The 21,355-nt window shown below is 46.3% G+C and overlaps 1 protein-coding gene across 9 annotated transcripts in view; it reads right to left on the bottom strand.

Moving 5' to 3' along the window:
• The window catches only part of srcin1a (SRC kinase signaling inhibitor 1a), a 338,217-nt gene that overhangs the window by 62,007 nt on the left and 254,855 nt on the right, over window positions 1-21,355 (bottom strand). For all 9 annotated transcript variants that reach the window (XR_010957996.1, XM_067968775.1, XM_067968774.1 and 6 more), the window contains 2 exons: window positions 1,787-1,982; window positions 18-216 (listed from right to left, as the gene is read on the bottom strand). Coding sequence is in view for 8 of the 9 variants with exons in the window: in XM_067968775.1 (XP_067824876.1) it covers window positions 18-216; window positions 1,787-1,982 (395 nt within the window). In the remaining variant the exon portion in view is untranslated. The remainder of the gene's footprint in view (window positions 1-17; window positions 217-1,786; window positions 1,983-21,355) is intronic.

Here is a 21,355-nt window from a genome sequence, read left to right on the forward strand (position 1 = left end):
GCACTGGCTCCTTGTACCTTACATCTTCCAGCTCGTAAAAGACATTCCTCGTCTCATCCTTGATGAGGATTGCAGTATTTGGCGACTTTAGCATTCCCATTGTGAGTTTCTGCGGGAACATGTGGACAATAAGAGCATGCAAGGTGTCCATGCTGCTGATTTCATGAGTAACGTGGACCCGTCTGGTTTCATCGCCATACTGGAGGAACAGCACCCCTGCCAGAACGAGAGAACAGACGCGTCAGTCAGAAATGTATCCTCTGCATAATCACGATCGCAGCTCACACCCCCTGGGTATAAGTTGCTGCTTTATACTGAAATATACTTGATATTTTTCTCTTAATTTTCTCTCCTCCTCCCTCCTGAAGGCGCCGATTCCCACTGGGATTCGGTTCCTTGGGTTTTGCATCCCTCACCCAAATGGCCACGCTTCACGTGTAAACCGAGACTGAGTGTGTCGGCTTGTGGCTCAACTACAAAGGGCATCACAGCCGAGCCTGGGCCCGTCATATCTAACGGAGGGCTCCCTTCTACTAATGTCATTTTCATGGCTTGTTGCACCTGTGTGTCTGATGACCCCTGACTTCTATATCACAGCTAACCTGTTGAGTTCCTGATGAAGACTATCACTGGTTTTAACCTGTTGAGTTCCTGATGAAGACTATCACTGGTTTTAACCTGTTGAGTTCCTGATGAAGATTATCACTGGTTTTAACCTGTTGAGTTCCTGATGAAGACTATCATTGGTTTTAACCTGTTGAGTTCCTGATGAAGACTATCACTGGTTTTAACCTGTTGAGTTCCTGATGAAGACTATCACTGGTTTTAACCTGTTGAGTTCCTGATGAAGACTATCATTGGTTTTAACCTGTTGAGTTCCTGATGAAGATTATCACTGGTTTTAACCTGTTGAGTTCCTGATGAAGATTATCACTGGTTTTAACCTGTTGAGTTCCTGATGAAGATTATCACTGGTTTTAACCTGTTGAGTTCCTGATGAAGATTATCATTGGTTAGGTATCATTTACTCTTCCCTCTCCCTCTTGAAATCTTCAATTGTCCTAGCACCAACAGCCTTTTGGGGGAGAGAATTCCAGATTTCTATTCCCTATGTGTGAAAAGGTGCTTCCTGATTTCCCTCCTAATTGGCCTAGCATTAATTTTAAGATTATGTCCCCTTGTTCTTGATTTCCCCACCAGTGGAAATAGTTTCTCTGTATCTTCCCTATCGAATCGTTTAAACGTTTTAAACACCTCGACTAGATCACACCTCAATCTTCTATACTCAGGGAACACAAGCCAAATTTATGCAACCCCTCCTCATAATTTAACCTTCTAAGCCCTGGGATATCATTCTGGTGAATCTGCGCTGCACTCTCTCCAAGGCCAATATATCCTTCCTGAGGTGCGATGCCCAAAATTGAACCCAGTGCTCCAGACAGGGACTGACCAAGGCCCTGTGTAAGTGAAGCATAAACAACAACAACTTGCATTTACAGAGTGCCTTTAACGTGGGAGAGTTAATAAACGAAAAAAAGCACAAACAGTGAGAGTCACAAAACCCATTGAATTAGTGTCCCAGGCGAACTAATCATTACCTTCTTAGTCAGGGCAGAGGAGAGTTAAATTACCTTGCCGGCTTGTCATTATCATCAATCGATGCTTGTCCTGTGAAATGGCCATATTGTTGGTTGCCCCCCCGACGAGTTCAGTAGGAGAGTGACCAAAAGCGAGAGAGAGTTGATGCAGTCTCTCTCACTAAAGTATAAGCAGGACGGAGGCTTACCTGGCGAGCGGAGCTTGGTCTGGCTCGAGGACCTGGACAGGGGCAGGCTCTGTCGGAAGCGGTTTGACCGTGTGAACCCGATCGGGACTTCGGCCTCCGACATGGTTTCCAAGGACTCTGCTGATGCGAACGGTAGTTTGGCCGCCTGCTCCGCCAACCCAGACTGCTGGCTCTGGGAATGCCTCGGGCTCCGAGTCTGTGGGAGAGAAGGAGACGAGGTTGACTACGTTTTGCCACACCAGGCCATTCAATGCTTTCCCATTTGGACCGAGACGTTGGTCCCACACAATCATGGGTCTACGATGCCATGAGGATAAGGGAACCGGGCTGGGTTACACCACGGAAATCAGGTCTCCCTCTCGCGACGGTCACTTCCATTCAAGGAAAAGTGGATCACCAGAAAAAAAAATAACAGTGAACTGATAACAACACAGCCCTCACCTATCAGGGATTCAGAACAACCGAACAGAGACAAATATATAAAATCAGCCTAAAAGTGTTCCCAGCACAGTTAAATCACTACTCCAAAAGCAGGAGCCATAAATACAAGATAGTCACCAATAAATCCAACAGGGAATTCAGGAGAAACTTCTTTAGCCAGAGAGTGGTGAGAATGTGGAACTCGCTACCACAAGGAGTAGTTGAGGCGAATAGTATAGATGGATATAAAGGAAAGCTGGATAAACACATGAAGGAGAAAGGAATAGAAGGATATGCTGATAGGGTGAGATAGAGAGGGGAGGGGGGAGGCTTGTGTGGAGCATAAACACAAATATGGACCAACTGGACTGAATGGCCTGTTTCTGTGCTGTAGATTCTATGTAATTCTACGAATAATGCTGTTTGAAGAGCGAAGAAACAGAAAGGCAGGTCCTTCTAATCACAATTTCTTTCATTCCATCATTTTTATTGCACTTGTCCACAAATTGAAAGTATCTAGTTCCATGTCTTCTTTAAGAAGAGATCCACATACCTGAACTCCTCCTCTCCCCCCGCCCGCCACAATTTTCTGTGCTAAGGGCATTAGTGCTTGCTGAGGTACAGCCCCACACATGCAGGTTCCCTCTGGTAGCTCAACAGAATGGCCATTCCCTCCATACATGAACCTTGACTGCGTTGTCAGTCTTTACCTCCATGGGTGTCTCCGTGCCAAAGCCCAACCCTGCCCTCAGGTATAAGGAGTTGGTTAGGGGCACATCAAGAGTACTCCTGGTAATTGGAGTGTGGGAGGGGTAGAAAGAGAAGCTGACACAACACATGTGAAAAAGCATCTACTCCCGAAACATTAACCTGTCTGTTCTTTTCTCAGATGCTGACAGACTTGCTGTGTATTCCTATGAATTTTCTGTTTCTATTTCATTGTCTCTTTCCATAGTTTCACTCCAGGACACAGTGAACCCCAAGGCACAATATTGCCCCAGGAGTTAGCCGTGGCTCAGTAGGTAGCACACTCTCACCGCTGAGTCAGAAGGTTGTGGGTTCAAGTCCCAACTCCAGAGACTCGAGCACAAAATCTAGGCCAACACTCCAGTGCAGTAGTGAGGGAGTGCCGCACTGTCAGAGGCGGCGTCTTTCGGATAAGACACTAAACAGAGGCCCTGTCTGCCCTCTCAGGTGGACGTAAAAGATCCCATGGCACTATTTGAAGAAGAGCAGGGGAGTTCTCCCCATTGTCCTGGTGAATATTTATCCCTCAACCAACATCACTAAAACAGATTATCACATTGCTGTTTGTTTGTGCAAATTGGCTGCAGCGTTTCCTACATTACAATAGTGACTACACTCCATTGGCTGCAAAGTGCTTTAGGATATCCTGAGGTCGTGACAGGTGCTATATAAATGCAAGTTCTATCTTTTCTTTCTAAATTAGCACTAAATTGTCAATATTACTCCGAGACCACAGTATGGGAACTATAAAAATGTCACTCTGATGTAGTAGGGGCTCTTCTGAGATTGAGTTGCTGCCATTTTTGGACAGTGCAGGAGAAGCTTAGGTCTGTGTCTGAATGTGCCGTACCTGAGCTGGGAGTGCTTGGAATTGATACTGGGTGCCTGAAATGACTGGTATTCCATTCCCCAGCACTAACATCCCTCAGCTTGATGAGCAGAAAAATTCACAGGAAAGAAAGTCATAAATATATATATATATATATATATATAAAAAACTTGGAAGCAACACATTTGAGCAATTTAATTTAATTGTTCTGAGAGCTCAAGGTTTGATTCCTGACTGAAGTCATGATATAATGGACAGAGATTTGCAAAATGACATTTATATCTGGGGCTTTCAGTAATCCTGAGCCAAACTCAATACCTGCTGGCTAACGGTTTCAATTGCAGCCTGTATAATTGACACAATCAGTCCTAATCCTGACAGTGCACTAGCATTAGATTTGCAATTTGTGCACCAGAAGGGTTACTGTCCTCTTCCATCACTGTTTGTAAACTCTCCGAGGGCTAAAGTAGGATTCTTTTGCAGCTTAAGTAACAATGAACACTTCCTGTACATAATCAAGGAACTGAACCTTACCAGGACAATGTTTGCACCCTACGTTCTGAGTTTGGGTTAGTACTTGGCTCCTACTTTGCTCTTTTTCGATATCTGAGACTGATCTTTCAGTGTCTACCCCCCAACACTCGAATTCTTTCTCAAGAACAACTTCACCTTCCTACCTCACTCTCTGCCTTCCTAAAACTCTTCCTGCCTTTGCTCGCCCCGCAATTTTCTTTCTTTCCCTCCCAGTATCCACCTTCATCTTGCGAAGCACCGAGATGTTCCTCCATGTGAAGAGCATGATATAGGAAACAAAGAACTTGCATTTATTTAGCGCCTTTCAGATCCTCAGAACATCCCAAAGCGCTTTACAGCCAATGAATTGAATTGTAGGAAACCCTGCAGCCAATTTGCGCACAGCAAGCTCCCACAAACAGCAATGAGTTAATGACCAGATAATCTGTTTTAGTGACGTTGGTTGAGGGATAAATATTGGCCAGGACACCCGCTCTTCTTTGAAATAATGCCGAGGGATCTTTTACGTCTACCTGAGAGGGCAGACGGGGCTTTTGTTTAACGTCTCATCCAAAAGACGGCAGCTCCGAAGGTGCAGCACTCCCTCAGTATTGGCACTGAGGTGCCAGCTTAGATTTTGTGCTCATGTCTCTAGAGTTGACTCTGAGGCCGTGAAAGGCGCTATATAAATGCAAGTTCTTTCTTTTCTTCTTTCTGTGCAACCAGGCTCTCCCAGAGGCTCAGCTGACTGAACTTTATAGGCCAGGAAGGCTCAAATTTAACCCCCAGTCTGTGCTGATCTCAGTCTCGGAGGCGGTAGCGAGTCCTACAACTGAGCTCAGTGCCCCTGGGCTAGGGAGAGGAAAGTCTAATTCTGGGAGCCAGTTTCTGATCCAGTGACCCCCACCCCACCTCTGCTGGGAGGTGCAGTGTGTGGTCAGGTTTGGGATAGAAGGTGATGCCCTTCATGGTCGGACAGCCTGCTGTCTAGGCTGACACAAGAATGAGCATCCAGTGCCCGTGGAAACCAGCTCGAGTCAGTGCCTTCACAAGAGGAGGGGAGAAAACTGAAGAAGGAGAAGCATTTTTTTTTTTAAAAGTGCATAATAATTAAGGGCTGATACGGCCATGCACAATGCCACCCTCCAGGGACAGGTAGAGGGCAGGAATCCACACCAGTGAGTGTCTGATGTGTCCTCGAGAGAGGGAAGATTAGTAAATGAAGAGATGGAGAGTAAACCTGGGCCTCGCTTCCCATGTGAGGCGGTGGGGAGGAGTCATGGGGTGAGGGAGGGGAGGAATGATGGGGTGAGGGAGGGGAGGAATGATGGGGTGAGGGAGGGGAGGAATGATGGGGTGAGGGAGGGGAGGAATGATGGGGTGAGGGAGGGGGAGGAATGATGGGGTGAGGGAGGGGAGGAATGATGGGGTGAGGGAGGGGAGGAATGATGGGGTGAGGGAGGGGGAGGAATGATGGGGTGAGGGAGGGGAGGAATGATGGGGTGAGGGGGGGGGGGAATGATGGGGTGAGGGAGGGGGAGGAATGATGGGGTGAGGGAGGGGGAGGAATGATGGGGTGAGGGGGGGGGGAATGATGGGGTGAGGGAGGGGGAGGAATGATGGGGTGAGGGGGGGGGGGGAATGATGGGGTGAGGGGGGGGGGGGAATGATGGGGTGAGGGAGGGGAGGAATGATGGGGTGAGGGAGGGGGAGGAATGATGGGGTGAGGGAGGGGAGGGATGATGGGGTGAGGGGGGGGGAAGGAATGATTAATTTCTTGTTGGATAACCTCATACTGTTCATTTCAGATACTCTGTTGACTGGCTGCTTTCTTTTTAAACTACCCATGAAATCCATTCTGGGTTCGAACCGAAATCCCACATTAACCTAAACCAACAGGCTGCAGAATTACCAATGGAATTGAAAGATTAGTGAGCTGAGGCAGACCTACACACAGATATTAGAGGATAAATTCACTGATCATTTCACTTTTAAAAACAGTTTTTCTTGAATCTTGCACTCATCAAGCTGATGGAAGTTAGTGCTGGCAAATGGAACACTTTTCATTTCACGCGCCCAGTGTTACCATCAATCACCGCAAGGGCAGGTACAGCACGGGTTAGATACAGAGTAAAGCTCCCTCTACACTGTCCCATCAAACACTCCCAGGGCAGGTACAGCTCGGGTTAGATACAGAGTAAAGCTCCCTCTACACTGTCCCATCAAACACTCCCAGGGCAGGTACAGCACGGGTTAGATACAGAGTAAAGCTCCCTCTACACTGTCCCATCAAACACTCCCAGGGCAGGTACAGCACGGGTTAGATAGAGAGTAAAGCTCCCTCTACACTGTCCCATCAAACACTCCCAGGGCAGGTACAGCACGGGTTAGATAGAGAGTAAAGCTCCCTCTACACTGTCCCATCAAACACTCCCAGGGCAGGTACAGCTCGGGTTAGATAGAGAGTAAAGCTCCCTCTACACTGTCCCATCAAACACTCCCAGGGCAGGTATAGCACGGGTTAGATAGAGAGTAAAGCTCCCTCTACACTGTCCCATCAAACACTCCCAGGGCAGGTACAGCACGGGTTAGATACAGAGTAAAGCTCCCTCTACACTGTCCCATCAAACACTCCCAGGGCAGGTACAGCACGGGTTAGATACAGAGTAAAGCTCCCTCTACACTGTCCCATCAAACACTCCCAGGGCAGGTACAGCACGGGTTAGATACAGAGTAAAGCTCCCTCTACACTGTCCCAACAAACACTCCCAGGGCAGGTACAGCACGGGTTAGATAGAGAGTAAAGCTCCCTCTACACTGTCCCATCAAACACTCCCAGGGCAGGTACAGCACGGGTTAGATAGAGAGTAAAGCTCCCTCTACACTGTCCCATCAAACACTCCCAGGGCAGGTACAGCTCGGGTTAGATAGAGAGTAAAGCTCCCTCTACACTGTCCCATCAAACACTCCCAGGGCAGGTACAGCATGGGGTTAGATAGAGAGTAAAGCTCCCTCTACACTGTCCCATCAAACACTCCCAGGGCAGGTACAGCACGGGTTAGATACAGAGTAAAGCTCCCTCTACACTGTCCCATCAAACACTCCCAGGGCAGGTACAGCACGGGTTAGATACAGAGTAAAGCTCCCTCTACACTGTCCCATCAAACACTCCCAGGGCAGGTACAGCACGGGTTAGATACAGAGTAAAGCTCCCTCTACACTGTCCCATCAAACACTCCCAGGGCAGGTACAGCACGGGTTAGATACAGAGTAAAGCTCCCTCTACACTGTCCCATCAAACACTCCCAGGGCAGGTACAGGGTTAGATACAGAGTAAAGCTCCCTCTACACTGTCCCAACAAACACTCCCAGGGCAGGTACAGCACGGGTTAGATACAGAGTAAAGCTCCCTCTACACTGTCCCAACAAACACTCCCAGGGCAGGTACAGCACGGGTTAGATACAGAGTAAAGCTCCCTCTACAATGTCCCATCAAACACTCCCAGGACAGGTACAGCACGGGTTAGATACAGAGTAAAGCTCCCTCTACACTGTCCCATCAAACACTCCCAGGGCAGGTACAGCACGGGTTAGATACAGAGTAAAGCTCCCTCTACACTGTCCCATCAAACACTCCCAGGGCAGGTACAGCACGGGTTAGATACAGAGTAAAGCTCCCTCTACACTGTCCCATCAAACACTCCCAGGGCAGGTACAGCACGGGTTAGATACAGAGTAAAGCTCCCTCTACACTGTCCCATCAAACACTCCCAGGGCAGGTACAGGGTTAGATACAGAGTAAAGCTCCCTCTACACTGTCCCAACAAACACTCCCAGGGCAGGTACAGCACGGGTTAGATACAGAGTAAAGCTCCCTCTACAATGTCCCATCAAACACTCCCAGGACAGGTACAGCACGGGTTAGATACAGAGTAAAGCTCCCTCTACACTGTCCCATCAAACACTCCCAGGGCAGGTACAGCAAGGGTTAGATACAGAGTAAAGCTCCCTCTACACTGTCCCATCAAACACTCCCAGGGCAGGTACAGCAAGGGTTAGATACAGAGTAAAGCTCCCTCTACACTGTCCCATCATGTCTCAGCCACAACCCCAGGAGACTGCCCCCTACTGCACCAGTGTGGCATTTTCCCATTCCTCACATTAACCATTCTGTCTCTCCACCGAGCAAGGTTGCCAAGTTAGTGCCAATTAGCCATGATTCTTGGCTGTAATGGAACCTTGGTCCCAAAGATTTGTGTAATGTCAATGAAATTACTGAATTTGAACACTTAAACCACTGTCCCCACTCAACGCTTTGAGGGGGGGGGCTACGGGACGACTGTACGAGTTCTGTTTATCAATGCTTGACGCAATGACATCATCCTGCAACACAGATGACATCACATTAACATTTGTATAAAATCAGAGTTATAAGCCTGGGCTACACATTCAAGTACAAAATAAACTGTTTAGGAATTAAATACAAGAAATATTTCAGTCAGGTCTGGAATAGTTAGGTTGAGAGAACAGTTTAAAAATAGAGACATTTTGTGTGTTTGTGGCTAACACACAGTAGAAAAATAATCAAGGAGGTAAAGATTAGCCAGTGTGGTGAATCTCTGAGCATACACACCACACTCAGCTCCAGGCTCCTCCAAGATGCAAGTAATTTATGTTCCATTCACAGAACTTCATGTAATGGAGCCACCCCGATGAATATGAATTATTTTTTGATATCTTAAATCATGTCTGGATGTAGTTCTGGCAGAAAGATCTTTTCCCTCCACTTGTTATCTGTGTAGTTACTGTTTCGATTTTACATAACTCAACATCCATTGAACATGATTTGTATCTCGGCCTCTGAATAATCACATCAGCCTTTAAAGCAGGGACGTGCACACACGCCTGTCTTTGTGGATTGCTTTAATTCGCTTCCCAGCGTCTCGCAACCAGTTCACAAACACGCAACCCATGTCCCTGTGCATCTGTCAAATCCCCAGCTCAATCTCCCATGCCTTGGTTTCCTTTTTCACCCCATCACACCATACCTCCCGTCTCCCAGCGAACTGTATCTCCTCCTGTATATCCCTTCTTTGCTGCCAGGTCCTCCTTCTCTGTCTTGCATGGAACCCCTTCCTTCGTCCTCCACTGTCGCATTCTCATCCCCATCCCCCATGCTCTCCCTCACCCATCATGACCTGCTCATCCATGTCCTCCTCCTTCACCCTCTCTCCCTTTTCCTGCACCACATCCTCTTCCCCACCATCCCCACACAATGCTCCCATCAGTACTCTCACTCCCTACCTCCCACCCAGTGTTCTTCTCAAAAACCATCAATTGGATCTTTCAGCTTCGTGACAAACCGCCTTAGATTGTGGGGAAAATCCAGCACATCCTGAGGGGTTTTGATGGGGTAAATAAGGAGAAACTGTTTCCACTGGCAGGAGGGTCAGTAACCAGAGGACACAGATTTAAGGCAATTGGCAAAAGAACCAGAGGGGAGATGAGGAGAATTTTTTTTTACACAGTGAGTTATGATCTGGAATACACTGCCTGAGAGGGTGTGGAAGCAGATTCATTGAATCATATAAAGTTTATAGCACAAAAGGAGGCCACTCGGCCCATCGAGTCTGCGCCGGCTTTATGCAAAAGCAATCCAGCTAGTCCCACTCACCCGCCCTATCCCCGTAGCCCTGCAAATTTTTTCCTTTCAAGTACTTATCCAGTTCTCTTTTGAAAGCCATGATTGAATCTGCCTCAACCACCCGCTCCCTGGCAGTGCATTCCAGATCCTAACCACTCGCTGTGTAAAAATGTTTTTCCCCATGTCACCTCTGGTTCTTTTGCCAATCACCTTAAATCTACAAGCTCTGGTTCTTGACCCTTCCGCCAATGGGAACAGTTTCTCTCTATCCATTCTGACCAGACCATTCATGATTTTAAATACCTCCATCAAATCTCCTCTCAACCTTCTCTGTTCCAAGGAGAACAACCCCAGCTTCTCCAGTCTATCTACTAACTAAAGTCCCTCATCCAATTGTAACTTTCAAAAGTGAATTGGATAAATACTTGAAGGGGGAAAATTTGCAGGGCTATGGGGAAAGGGCAGGGGAGTGAGACTAATTGGATAGCTCTTTCAAAGAGCCAGCACAGGCATAATGGGCCGAATGGCCTCCTTCTGTGCCGTATGATTTTGTGATGTTTCACTAGCTACACATCCTGATCAGTAAATAAGAACAGTGCCCAACAAAGCACATCAAACAGAATATGAATGCCTTGTTAAATAATTGCATAGCTACACCAAAAAGTGGCCAGATTAACAGGAATGAATTACCCCCCAACGCACAATCCCTCTCTTCACATCCTCAATCTTTATTCTTTTCCGCCTCACTTTTTTGTTTCTTTCAAACGTTCCTCCTCCAACTAAACGCTAAGCTCCAGTGAGGCCGGTACTGGTGGTGACACTATTTCAGAACGGTTAGCCCGAGGTTATCAGAATCTGATTTATTGCTGTCTTATTCATTAAACGTCTCTCGGGTTTTCGCAAGCAGCAGGACACAATCCCAGTGCGGTCACTAATGCAACATTGAAAACAATCTGAAGCACAATTGGACTCAATTCATATCCCTTTGATACGATTACATTCCTGTAGCCCTCCGTGGATTATATTTATAGTGATTAGAGCAAAGTCATTGGCTTTTTGAATGATTATTCTGCCCCTCATCGTGAATGCTCATGTGCTCCACTCCCAATGATGTTTTGTAATGTGTTGAACACACTGGTTCAATCAGGATCACACTGTGGGAACACAGCACACGCTGGAGTCATGGAATGTTATACAGTACAAGGACGCACATTCCAATGAGGACATGGCAATGCATCAGTGGCCAATCCTCTCCACACGACAACAGAAAGAAAGAACTTGAATTTATATAACGCCTTCCATGACGTCAGGACTCCCCAAAGTACTTTAAGTACTTTTTTTGAAGTTGTAATGTTGGAAATCGTGCTCAGGTTGTCAAAACCTTTGCTACCTCAGCCAGAGTCAACAACAACAACAAAATTCCCTCCATTGGAGAATCACAGAATCAAACAGCACAGGAGGCGGCCATTCGGCCCATCGTGCCTGTGCCTGTTCTCTGAAAGAGCTACCAATTCGTCCCATTTCCCTGCTCTTTCCCCATAGCCCTGCAAATGTTTCCTTTTTAAGTAGAGATCCAATTTCCTTTTGAAAGTTACTGTTGAACCAGAAATTCAGGTTCTGTTGTACATAGAAAGATGGGCTTTTATAGATCACCTGTCACACCCTGCAGACATCCCAAAGCACTTCATAGTTAATGAATTACTTTTGAAGTGTGGTCTCTTGTTATGTGGGGAAACACGGCAGTCAACTTGTGCACAGCAAGGTCCCGCAATGAGAGAAATGACAAGCCATTCTGTTTTTAGGTGTTGACGATTCTTCTTCGAATTAGTGCTATGGGATCTTTTCCGTCCATCTGAGGGGGCAGACTTGGGCCTCGGTTTAATGTCTCATCTGAAAGACGGACCTCCGACAGTGCAGCACTCCCCAGTAATAGGCTGGGAGTGTCAGCCGAGATTTTGTGCTCAAGTTTCTCGAGCATGTCTTGAACTCACGACCTTTTGACTCAGAGGTGAGTGTTACCCCCGAGCTACGGTTAATATATACGATATATATATATTACACACACACACATATCAATGTGAAGAATATACTAGAGTGCATATACTAAAGTTGACACATACTCATGATGAGCCAGTTTTCATTACGGGGAAGAAGAGTTAATGAAGTGCTGGGATTGAAAAGCACATCAGACAGCACCTCAAACACCAAGTCACTGGTACGTGCAATATTTATACTGAAGGAAAACTATTTCTGGTTTCCTCGTCAAATCAGATCTTGCTCAGTTTTTCTGCTTTCTCCTTAACCTCTTCAGAACTGAATTTGAGGGATTTACATTTCTCATCTCTTAAAGAAAGACTTGCCTTCATACTTTGCCTTTCACGACTTCAGGACGTCTCAAAGCGCTTTACAGCCAATGAAGTAATTTTTGAAGTGTAGTCACTGTTGTAATGCAGGTAACACGGCAGCCAATTTGCGCACAGTAAGGTCCCACAAACAGCAATGTGCTAATGACCAGAACATCTGTTTTACCGATGTTGTTTGAGGGATAAATATTGGTCAGGGAGAACTTCCCTGCTCTTCTTCGAAACAGAGTCATGGGGTCTTTTACGCCCACCTGAGGGCAGACGGGGCCTTGGTTTAACGTCTCATTTGAAAGGCGGCATCTCCGACAGTGCAGCACTCCCTCAGTACTGCACTGGAGTATCAGCCTGGATGTTGTGCTCAAGTCTCTGGAGTGGGACTTGAACCCACAACCTTCTGACTCAGAGGTGAGAGTGCTACCAACTGAGCCATGGCTGACACCTTCTGCAACAATTATCTACGAGAAATCTGTACAATTTATGAGCACGTGATCCATCAGTTGTCCATCTTGGGGGTCAAAGATATTTGGGAATGTGAACAATCTGAGAGAATGGACAGCTCTTCTACCTCGAAATAGGCACACAATGCAACTTGATGTGCAACATCATCCAGCACAGAAGGAGGCCATTTGGCCCATCGTGCCTATGCTGGCTCTTTGAAAGAGCTATCCAATTAGTTCCACTCCCCTACTCTTTCCCCATAGCCCTGCAAATTTTTCCTTTTCAAGTTATACGTCCAATTCCCTTTCAAAAGTTACTATTAAATCTGATTCCACCACCCCTTCAGGCAGCGCATTCCAGATCATAACAAGTCGCTGTGTAAAAAAATTTCTCCTCATCTCCCCTCTGGTTCTTTTGCCAATTAGCTTAAATCTGTGTCCTCTGCGTTCTGACCCTCCTCCCACTGCAAACAGTTTCTGCCTGTCTACTCCACCAAAACGCCTCATAATTTTCAACACCTCAATTACATTTTCTTTAAGTGTCCTTTTTGAAATGGCGCTGGTGGTCTCAATATCGTGCCCAATGACCACACGCTCAAAACGCCCGCCTTAGGACCCCCTTCCCAAAAGTGGGTAGCCCTGAAAGCAGCCAGTGCTAGGTCTGCCGTGCTCAGGACAACCAGGTCTGACATGCGGCCTAACCAGAGGCCCTTAAACATGACCGCACGGACTGCAGCCAATTCAAGAAGGCGGTGGCCCACCACCACCTTCTCAAAGGCAACCAGGGATAGACAATAAATGCCGGCCTTGCCTGCAATGCCCAGATCCTGAGCAATGTCACAGGAGATCTATTAAAAAGAATATTTTAGCAGATGCCGACTTCTGACCATCAACAAGAAACTACTGACCATAATCGGAGTCTTTTTGTTTGTGTCTGATGCTGAACTGACAAGGACTTTATAATTTGACAAGTTCACTGACCGAGCAACAGTTAAACTCTGAGTGACCTGAGCTTATGTTTCCTTAACAACTGGACTTCATTGCCGTAAAATGACACAATTCTAGCTAAGAGGACATATTGCGTTAACTTGGCTTGTATTCCCTTGAGTATAGAAGATTGAGGGGGTGATCTAATCGAGGTGTTTAAAATAATTAAAGGATTTGATAGGGAAACTATTTCCTCTGGTGGGGGAATCAAGAACAAGGGGGCACAATCTTAAAATTAGAGCCAGGCTGTGTGGATCAGCCATGATCTAATTGAATGGCAGAGCAGGGTCTAAGTGCTGAATGGCCTACTCCTGTTCCTTTGTTCCCACGTTCCTATTAGTCAACCACTAACCAGCTCCCTTTTTTAGAATAAGGACTGGATTTTTTTCTCCATTAAACAATACAAAGTTCGATCACAAGCACATAGCGAAACATACACGCAGATACACAGTCCAACACATACACACGCATGTACACAAGCATATAGCCATACATACACGCTGACATACAGTTCAGCGCACACAGACACAAACAGAGTCCAATGCCTACACAGATACACACAGTTTTACACACACACACACACACACCCCCAAATTGCTCTTACTTCTTGCTAGGACTATTTCACATTCACTCGTGCCCCGAAGCCTCTCAGAAAGCAAGCCTCGACAGACGAGGGGTGATTAAGCATTCTGCACAGACACTGGTCAAAGTACAAAACTCACTGAAAGTCAAGGTCAGGGAGATTAACCACAACAATGATAGGGAACCATTTTGTGACAAGACTAATTTCACTCCCAACAACTCCTCACAGATAAGCCTGCCAATTTGCAAACTTGTAGAAACTTTTATTTAAAGAACGCGGTGTCCTGTATCTCGTGTGAGGGAGGAGACTTCAGCATTTCTTTTTATCAGTGATGGACACCTTTGTTCATCTCAGACAAGCCCGGCTCTTTAAATAAAACTTTTGTGTTTGAGCATTCAATGAATAATCACTCAACCAATCCTCTGAAGATCACATCAAAGAAGTCTTGTTTGAAGGTACAAAGTCTGTGCCAATTTCAATGACACTGAGTGTCGCAACAACTGAAATGACAGCTGAAGGATATGAAAGGTCTACCAGATTGGAGGCCACTGTAAAGGTGGAGAGCGACGTTAAAAGTCACAATAAACGAGATTGCTTCGATCGAGGTACCTTTTCCTCCCTGGGTATTCACACCATAGACGGGGTTTAATACTGGGAGAGTGCTGTGGGCAGACAGCATTGCATTATACTGCAGTGCACAGTCTTTGCTCAAGTCAGTGGTTAGAAAAGCTCCGGGCACATGTACTAAAAACAAGCAGAAAGCCAGCTTGTAGAATCATACAGCACAGAAGGAGGCCATTCAGTCCATCGTTTGAAAGAGCTATCCAATTAGTCCCACTCCCCTGCTCTTTCCCTATTGTCCTACAAATTTTACCTTTTCAATTACACATTAAAAAAAACAGATGATCTGCTCTTTATCACATTGCTGTTTGTGGGATCTTGCTGTGCGAAATTGACTGCTGCGTTTCCTACATTACAACAGTGACTGCACTTCAAAGGTACTCCATTGGCTGTAAAGTGCTTTGGGATGTCCTTAGGTTGTGAAAGGCGCTATATAAATGCAAGTCGTTCTTTCTTTGTATATCCAATTTCCTTTTGAAAGTTATTATTGAATCTGCTTCCACCGCCCTTTCAGGCAGCGCATTGCAGATCATAACAACTCGCTGCGTAAAAAAATTCTCCTCATCGCTCCTCTGGTTCTTTTGCCAATTATCTCAAATCTGTGTCCTCTGGTTACCGACCCTCCTGCCAGTGGAAACAGTTTCTCCTTATTTACTCTATCAAAACTCCTCATAGTTTTGAACACCTCTATTAAATCTCCCCTTAACCTCTCTGCTCTAAGGAGAACAATCCCAGCTTCTCCAGTCTCTCCACATAACTCAAGCATCTGTCTGTTGCTGAAATTTCCAATGTTAGAAAACAGCCCATGGGTAAAAGACTTGCATAAATTTATATAGTGCCTAATCACCACTCTCAGAAATGTCTTAAAGCACACAGCAAATTACTTTGCGTATAATGCCGGTGGTTTTGTAGGAAAATGCAACGGCCATTTTATGCACAGCGATGATTTAATTGTGTTTGGTTGAGGCAACAATGTTCACCAGAACACTCTGCTCTTCTTTGAATAGCCCTCTTGACGGTGCTGACTCAGTGTATGGTGGGTAACTCATCCAAGGGGCCAGTAGGAAGTTAACATCAGTTTACATTCTTAGCTTTGTACTGTTTGCAGATACAATGCAGTCGGTGTGAAGTCAAGTTGGTGGGAAACTAGTCCTCGAGAGGGTCTCATGCTTGATGTGAAGTGTACAGTAGCGTAGTGGTTATGTTATTGGACTGGTAATTCAGAGGCTTGGACTAATACTAAAGAAAAAAGAAAAGCTTGTATTTATATCTTGTCTCCTGTAGTGTAAAATTTTATATTGCCCCAGAGACTCCATGGTATGAAACGAAACACTTGCATTTATATAGTGCCTTTCACGATCTCAGGATGTCCCAAAGCGCTTAACAGCCAATGAAGTACTCTTGAAATGTAGTCACTGTTGTAATGTAGGAAACGCGGCTGCCAATTTGCACACAGCAAGGTCCCACAAACAGCAATGTGATAATGACCAGGTAATCTGTCTGTGATTTGGTTGAGGGACAAATATTGAACAGGAATAATCCAGAGAACGTGATTCAAATCCTGCCAAGGCAATATGAAAAATTGAACTCAGCTTTTTAAAAAATCTGGAAATAGAAAGCTGGTACCAGTAAAAGTGACCGTGAAGCTGATGGATTGTGTAAAAACCCAACTGGTTCACTGATGTCCTTTAGGGAAGGAAACCTGCCGTCCTTACCCGGTCTGGGCCTAGATGTGACTCCAGTCCCCACACCAACGTGCTTGACTCTTAACTGCCCTCTAGTCTCGCCACATAACTGAAGCTTCTGACTGCTGCTGAAAGTCCCAAAGTTACAAAATAGCCTATGGGTGACAGAAGGAAAGATTTGCATAAATTTATATAGTGCCTAATCACCACTCTCAGAAATGTCTTAAAGCACACAGCAAATTACTTTGCATATAGTGCCTGTGGTTTTGTAGGTAAATGCAACGGCCATTTTATGCACAGCGACGAGTTGATTGTGTTTGGTTGAGGCAAAAATGTTCACCAGGAGAACACTCTGCTCTTCTTCGAATAGCCCTCTTGACGGTGCTGACTCAGCCACTCAGTTGTATCAAACCGCTACCCAACAGTTCAAGAAGGCTCGCCATTACCTTCTCAGGGCAACTAGGGACGGGCAATAAATGCCAGCGATGCCCAGATCCCAAATATTAATGCTAAAAGAGTCAACAGTAGATCAGTTGCAGAGGTTTTTGTGTCAAAGTTGAAGCTGCAAGGACACAATTTGCAGTGCACCTACACCATGGAAACACAAAATGTGTACAAATCACAGAAAAAGAGCAGAAAATTACAGGGAAAGATGGGATAAAAGGCGATTAGCATAGATGCATTTAAGGGGAAGTTAGATAAGTACATGAGGGAGAAAGGAATAGAAGGTTATGTTGATAGGGTGAGATGAAGAGGGATGGGAGGAGGCTCGTGTGGAACATAAACACCAGCATAGGCCAGTTGGGCCGAATGGCCTGTTTCTGTGCTGTACATTCTACGTAAAATGACAGAAAAGGGCTTACAATTACACGGAAAAAGTGGGATAAAAGTTCATGGAAAAGGGGATGAAATAACTGAAAACGGGATATAATTACGTGGAAAAGGAAAAGCATTTACAGGGGAAAAGTGTGTAAGTTATTAAGAAAAAGGAAATAAAATGAGAAAAAATTATAAAGAAAAGAAAGAGGCAAATCACCCAAAAAATATATTCATTAAAAAAAAGGAATGTCAAAAGTAAAACCCTCAATATATTTTGATTCAGGTCTAGAATAATTAAATGGACCAACGTTGGAATATTTCCTCCTCTGGGACGGTCACATTTTCCAGCACAGCTTCAGAGATTCCCAGGATGCACAAGGCAGCTCCACTTTTGACGTCAAGTCAACCAAATTGTCCAAAAACATGCAATTTTAATCAAGAGCTCTAATCAGCTGTTCCTCGCAGGACGGCAGAGCCGAGATTAGTGCACAGCACTCAGTGTGAGCGGAGTAATCAATGCCAATTTAGAGAGTCAAAATCCGCAGTTTATCCCCAGGAAATGAGAGTCGTTAAAACTTCAGCAAGGGCACATTATCGACGTACAGCTGTTTGACTGCTGATGTTACCACTGACACCCAGCAATAGATGACAGCTCTCAAGTTCACCTAGTTTTAGGGTTCGCCAATACCCAAGATTAAAATGAAAAAGATTTAGAACAACTTCATACAGCAAATGTCAGCAACTCAGTGCTGCAACAACAACTTGCATTCATATAGCGCCTTCAACGTAGTAAAAACGTCCCAAGGCGCCTCACAGGAGTGTAATCAGACAAAGATTTGACACCGAGCCACGTAAGGAGATACTGGGACCGGTGACCAAAAGCTTGGTCAAAGAGGTAGGTTTTAAGGAGGAGAGGTAGGGAGGCGGAGAGTCTTAGGGAGGGAATTCCAGAGCTCAGAGCCTGGGCGGCTGAAGACACGGCCGCCAGTGGTGGAGCGATGGAAATCAGGGATGCGCCAGAGGCCAGAATTGAGGGGAGCGCAGAGATCTCGGAGGGTTGTAGGGCTGGAGGAGGCTTTCAGAGATAGGGAGGGGGCGAGGCTATGGAGGGATTTGAACACGAAGTTGAGAATTTTAAACTCGAGGCCTTGCCAGACCGGGAGCCAACGTAGGTCAGCGAGCGCAGGGGTGAACGGGACTTGGTGTGAGTTAGGTTACAGGAGTTTTGGATGATCCCAAGTTTACGGAGCGTGGAATGTGGCTAACTTACAAACTCCATCTTGCAGACTACCTGACTTGGGCAGTCTGGATACAACAGGTTGCTTAAATTGCAACACTGATACAGAACTTACAGGCGTCAAGGGAACGTGTCTAAATTCTGAACACGAACTGATCTATCATTATATATCTGACTCTTGTTAAAGAGGACAGAAACCCAAATTCAAACAGATTAGGAGGTGGATGAATGTGCCACCTGGTGTGGTCCTGAGTCACGAAAACAAAGAAAGCTCCTGGATTTGTACCTGGATCTCTCCTGATTAGTGACCTCAGCCAGGGCAGTGGTTAACCTGTGCCCCCAGGCTGTGGGTAAGGGGCTTGGTGGGTGGGGGTAAACAATCCAGAGTTCCCCCCCCCACGCCCCCCCCCCTGATCGCTATCCAGTGATCTCTGCTGGAAAGTGCCGTGTGTGGACAACCTGGAAGAGGGCAGGGTCAGACTTGTCTCGGCGATGATGAATGGCCAGTTGGTTGGCCAAAGAGCTTCCAGCACTTGCAGAACCGAGTGCAAGTGGAGGGAGGGGTCAGCAACGGGAGAGGAGGGGAGGAAAGGGGGAAGGGAAAAATCCCGAAAGAAATGATAAAAACGATGAGGTGAAGACGACATTTTAAGGGTGCTCACTTTTAATTTCAACTTTTGAACAGTAATACTTTTAAACACAAATGGCACTTCTCTAAAACTGGGTATAATTAGCTCATAAATACTGTCCGCGTGACACCAGAAAGCATTGGCAGCTTCCTTAATAAAAGTGGTAATGGCTTTTCACACTGCAGCTGTCAGGCGAGTTAAATGCATTTAAGTAAAAACACCTCACATTCTCGGACAAGGCTAAACAACAAGTACTGGGGAATGTTTCATTTTCTGGTGGCAGTTAGAATCCAGTTAAATACCGAGCATGACAACAATAGTAACAACAGACAAGAGGAGGCTGCCTGTCACAATCCCCCCTCCAATGGATTTATACAAAAAGAGAACACTTGCATTTATATAGCGCCTTTCTCGACCTCAGGACGCCCCAAAGTGCTTCACTGCCTACGAAGTACTTTTGAAGTCTAGTCATTGTTGTAATGTAGGAAACGCGGCAGCCAATTTGCAAGCAGCAAGGTCCCACAAACAGCAATGAGATAAATGACCAGATAATCTGTTTTTTGTGATGTTGGTTGAGGGATAAATATTGGCCAGGACTTCGGGGAGAACTCCCCTGCTCTTCTTTGAAATAGTGCCATGGGATCTTTTAAGTCAACCTGAGAGGGCAGATGGGGCCTCGGTTTAACGTCTCATCTGAAAGATGGCACCTCTGACAGTGCAGCACTCCCTCAATACTGCACTGGGAGTGACAGCCTAGATTTACAGGGAATATTTATTGACAAAGTCAAATCACCTGTCCCAGAGGGTCTCCCACTGCGCTGCTCCCAACAATCACTCCATAACGTAAGGTGTTCTGCAGTCTGTACGGAACTCCGCACCCTCGTGTAAGGCACCGGGCAGGAGGTGACATCCTGGCTTCAGTTCTGACCTTTTGCTTTGCTATTGAGGACTCATCAATGAGCTGAATAACAGAGTCCTCATTATCATAAATGTAGAATGAAGTGGAAACCCTCCCATTTCAAAACTAGACCTTCCAGAAATTTCCAGACAGGTCGCTGCAAAGCTGTTTTTCTATTGTCATGAGCGCCGGGCAGGTGAGGTCATTCACTGGTCCCACCGTCTCCCCACATGCTCGGGAGACCCTGTGCATCCGGTGGCAAATTGTTGGATTTGCCAAGGTCGGTGGGAGGGAAGGACTCAGCAAACAACGGCCACTGACCTTAGCGAATCCGGCAAGTTTGCTTTGGCGTCACCGTCAGTTGCACGCCTCACGTCCAGAGCCAGCGGCAATAACACGGCAAGACCGCGATCAAAAGTCAACTTCGAAACTCGCGCTGCCGCGTCCAAACCAGGCACGGCGCAAAGAAAGGAGTTGCGTTTATAGGAGCACCTTTCACAGCCTCAGGACGTCCCACAGTGATTCGCAACAAACACCCTAGACCTCCAGCCTCCCGTCCCATTTCCAACCAGCCGTCTGACGTTCTCCTGCAGACTCAGGGGTTGCCAACCCTCCCCAGGAATTAAAGATTAATCTCCGGGAAGCTGCTAAAATCATAGCGGCGTTGTGTGTATTTTGTCTTTCCATTTTCTTTGAACACTTTAGTGCGGGTAGGCAGTGCGCTGTGAGGACGGACGTGTCGGCCAACTGATGGCGGGGGTGTGGGGGGGGCGGTGCGGCTGGAGGTCATGTGATGAAACCTCCAGGAATACGTCCAACCGGAGTTGGCAACCCTAAGTTACAGCCTCTCGACGTGCGGGCTGAGCTACCAACACCCACCTGCTCACCATGATACGGCAGCCAGGAAGAGCAAATATTTTCGTGGAAAACAACTATTTATAATTGGCGGCCGTGCCTTCAGCTGCCCAGGCCCTGAACTCTGAAATTCTCTCCCTAAATCTCTCTGCTTCTCTATCTCTCTCTCCTCCTTTAAGACACTCCTTACAACTTACTTCTTTGAACAAGCTTTTGGTCACATGTCCTAATATCTCACGCGGCTCGGTGTCAAGTTTTGTCTGCTAACGCTCCTGTGAAGCGCCTTGGGACGTTTTTACTAC

This window comes from Heptranchias perlo, chromosome 30 (genome assembly GCF_035084215.1).
Source record: "Heptranchias perlo isolate sHepPer1 chromosome 30, sHepPer1.hap1, whole genome shotgun sequence".
NCBI lineage: Eukaryota > Metazoa > Chordata > Chondrichthyes > Hexanchiformes > Hexanchidae > Heptranchias > Heptranchias perlo.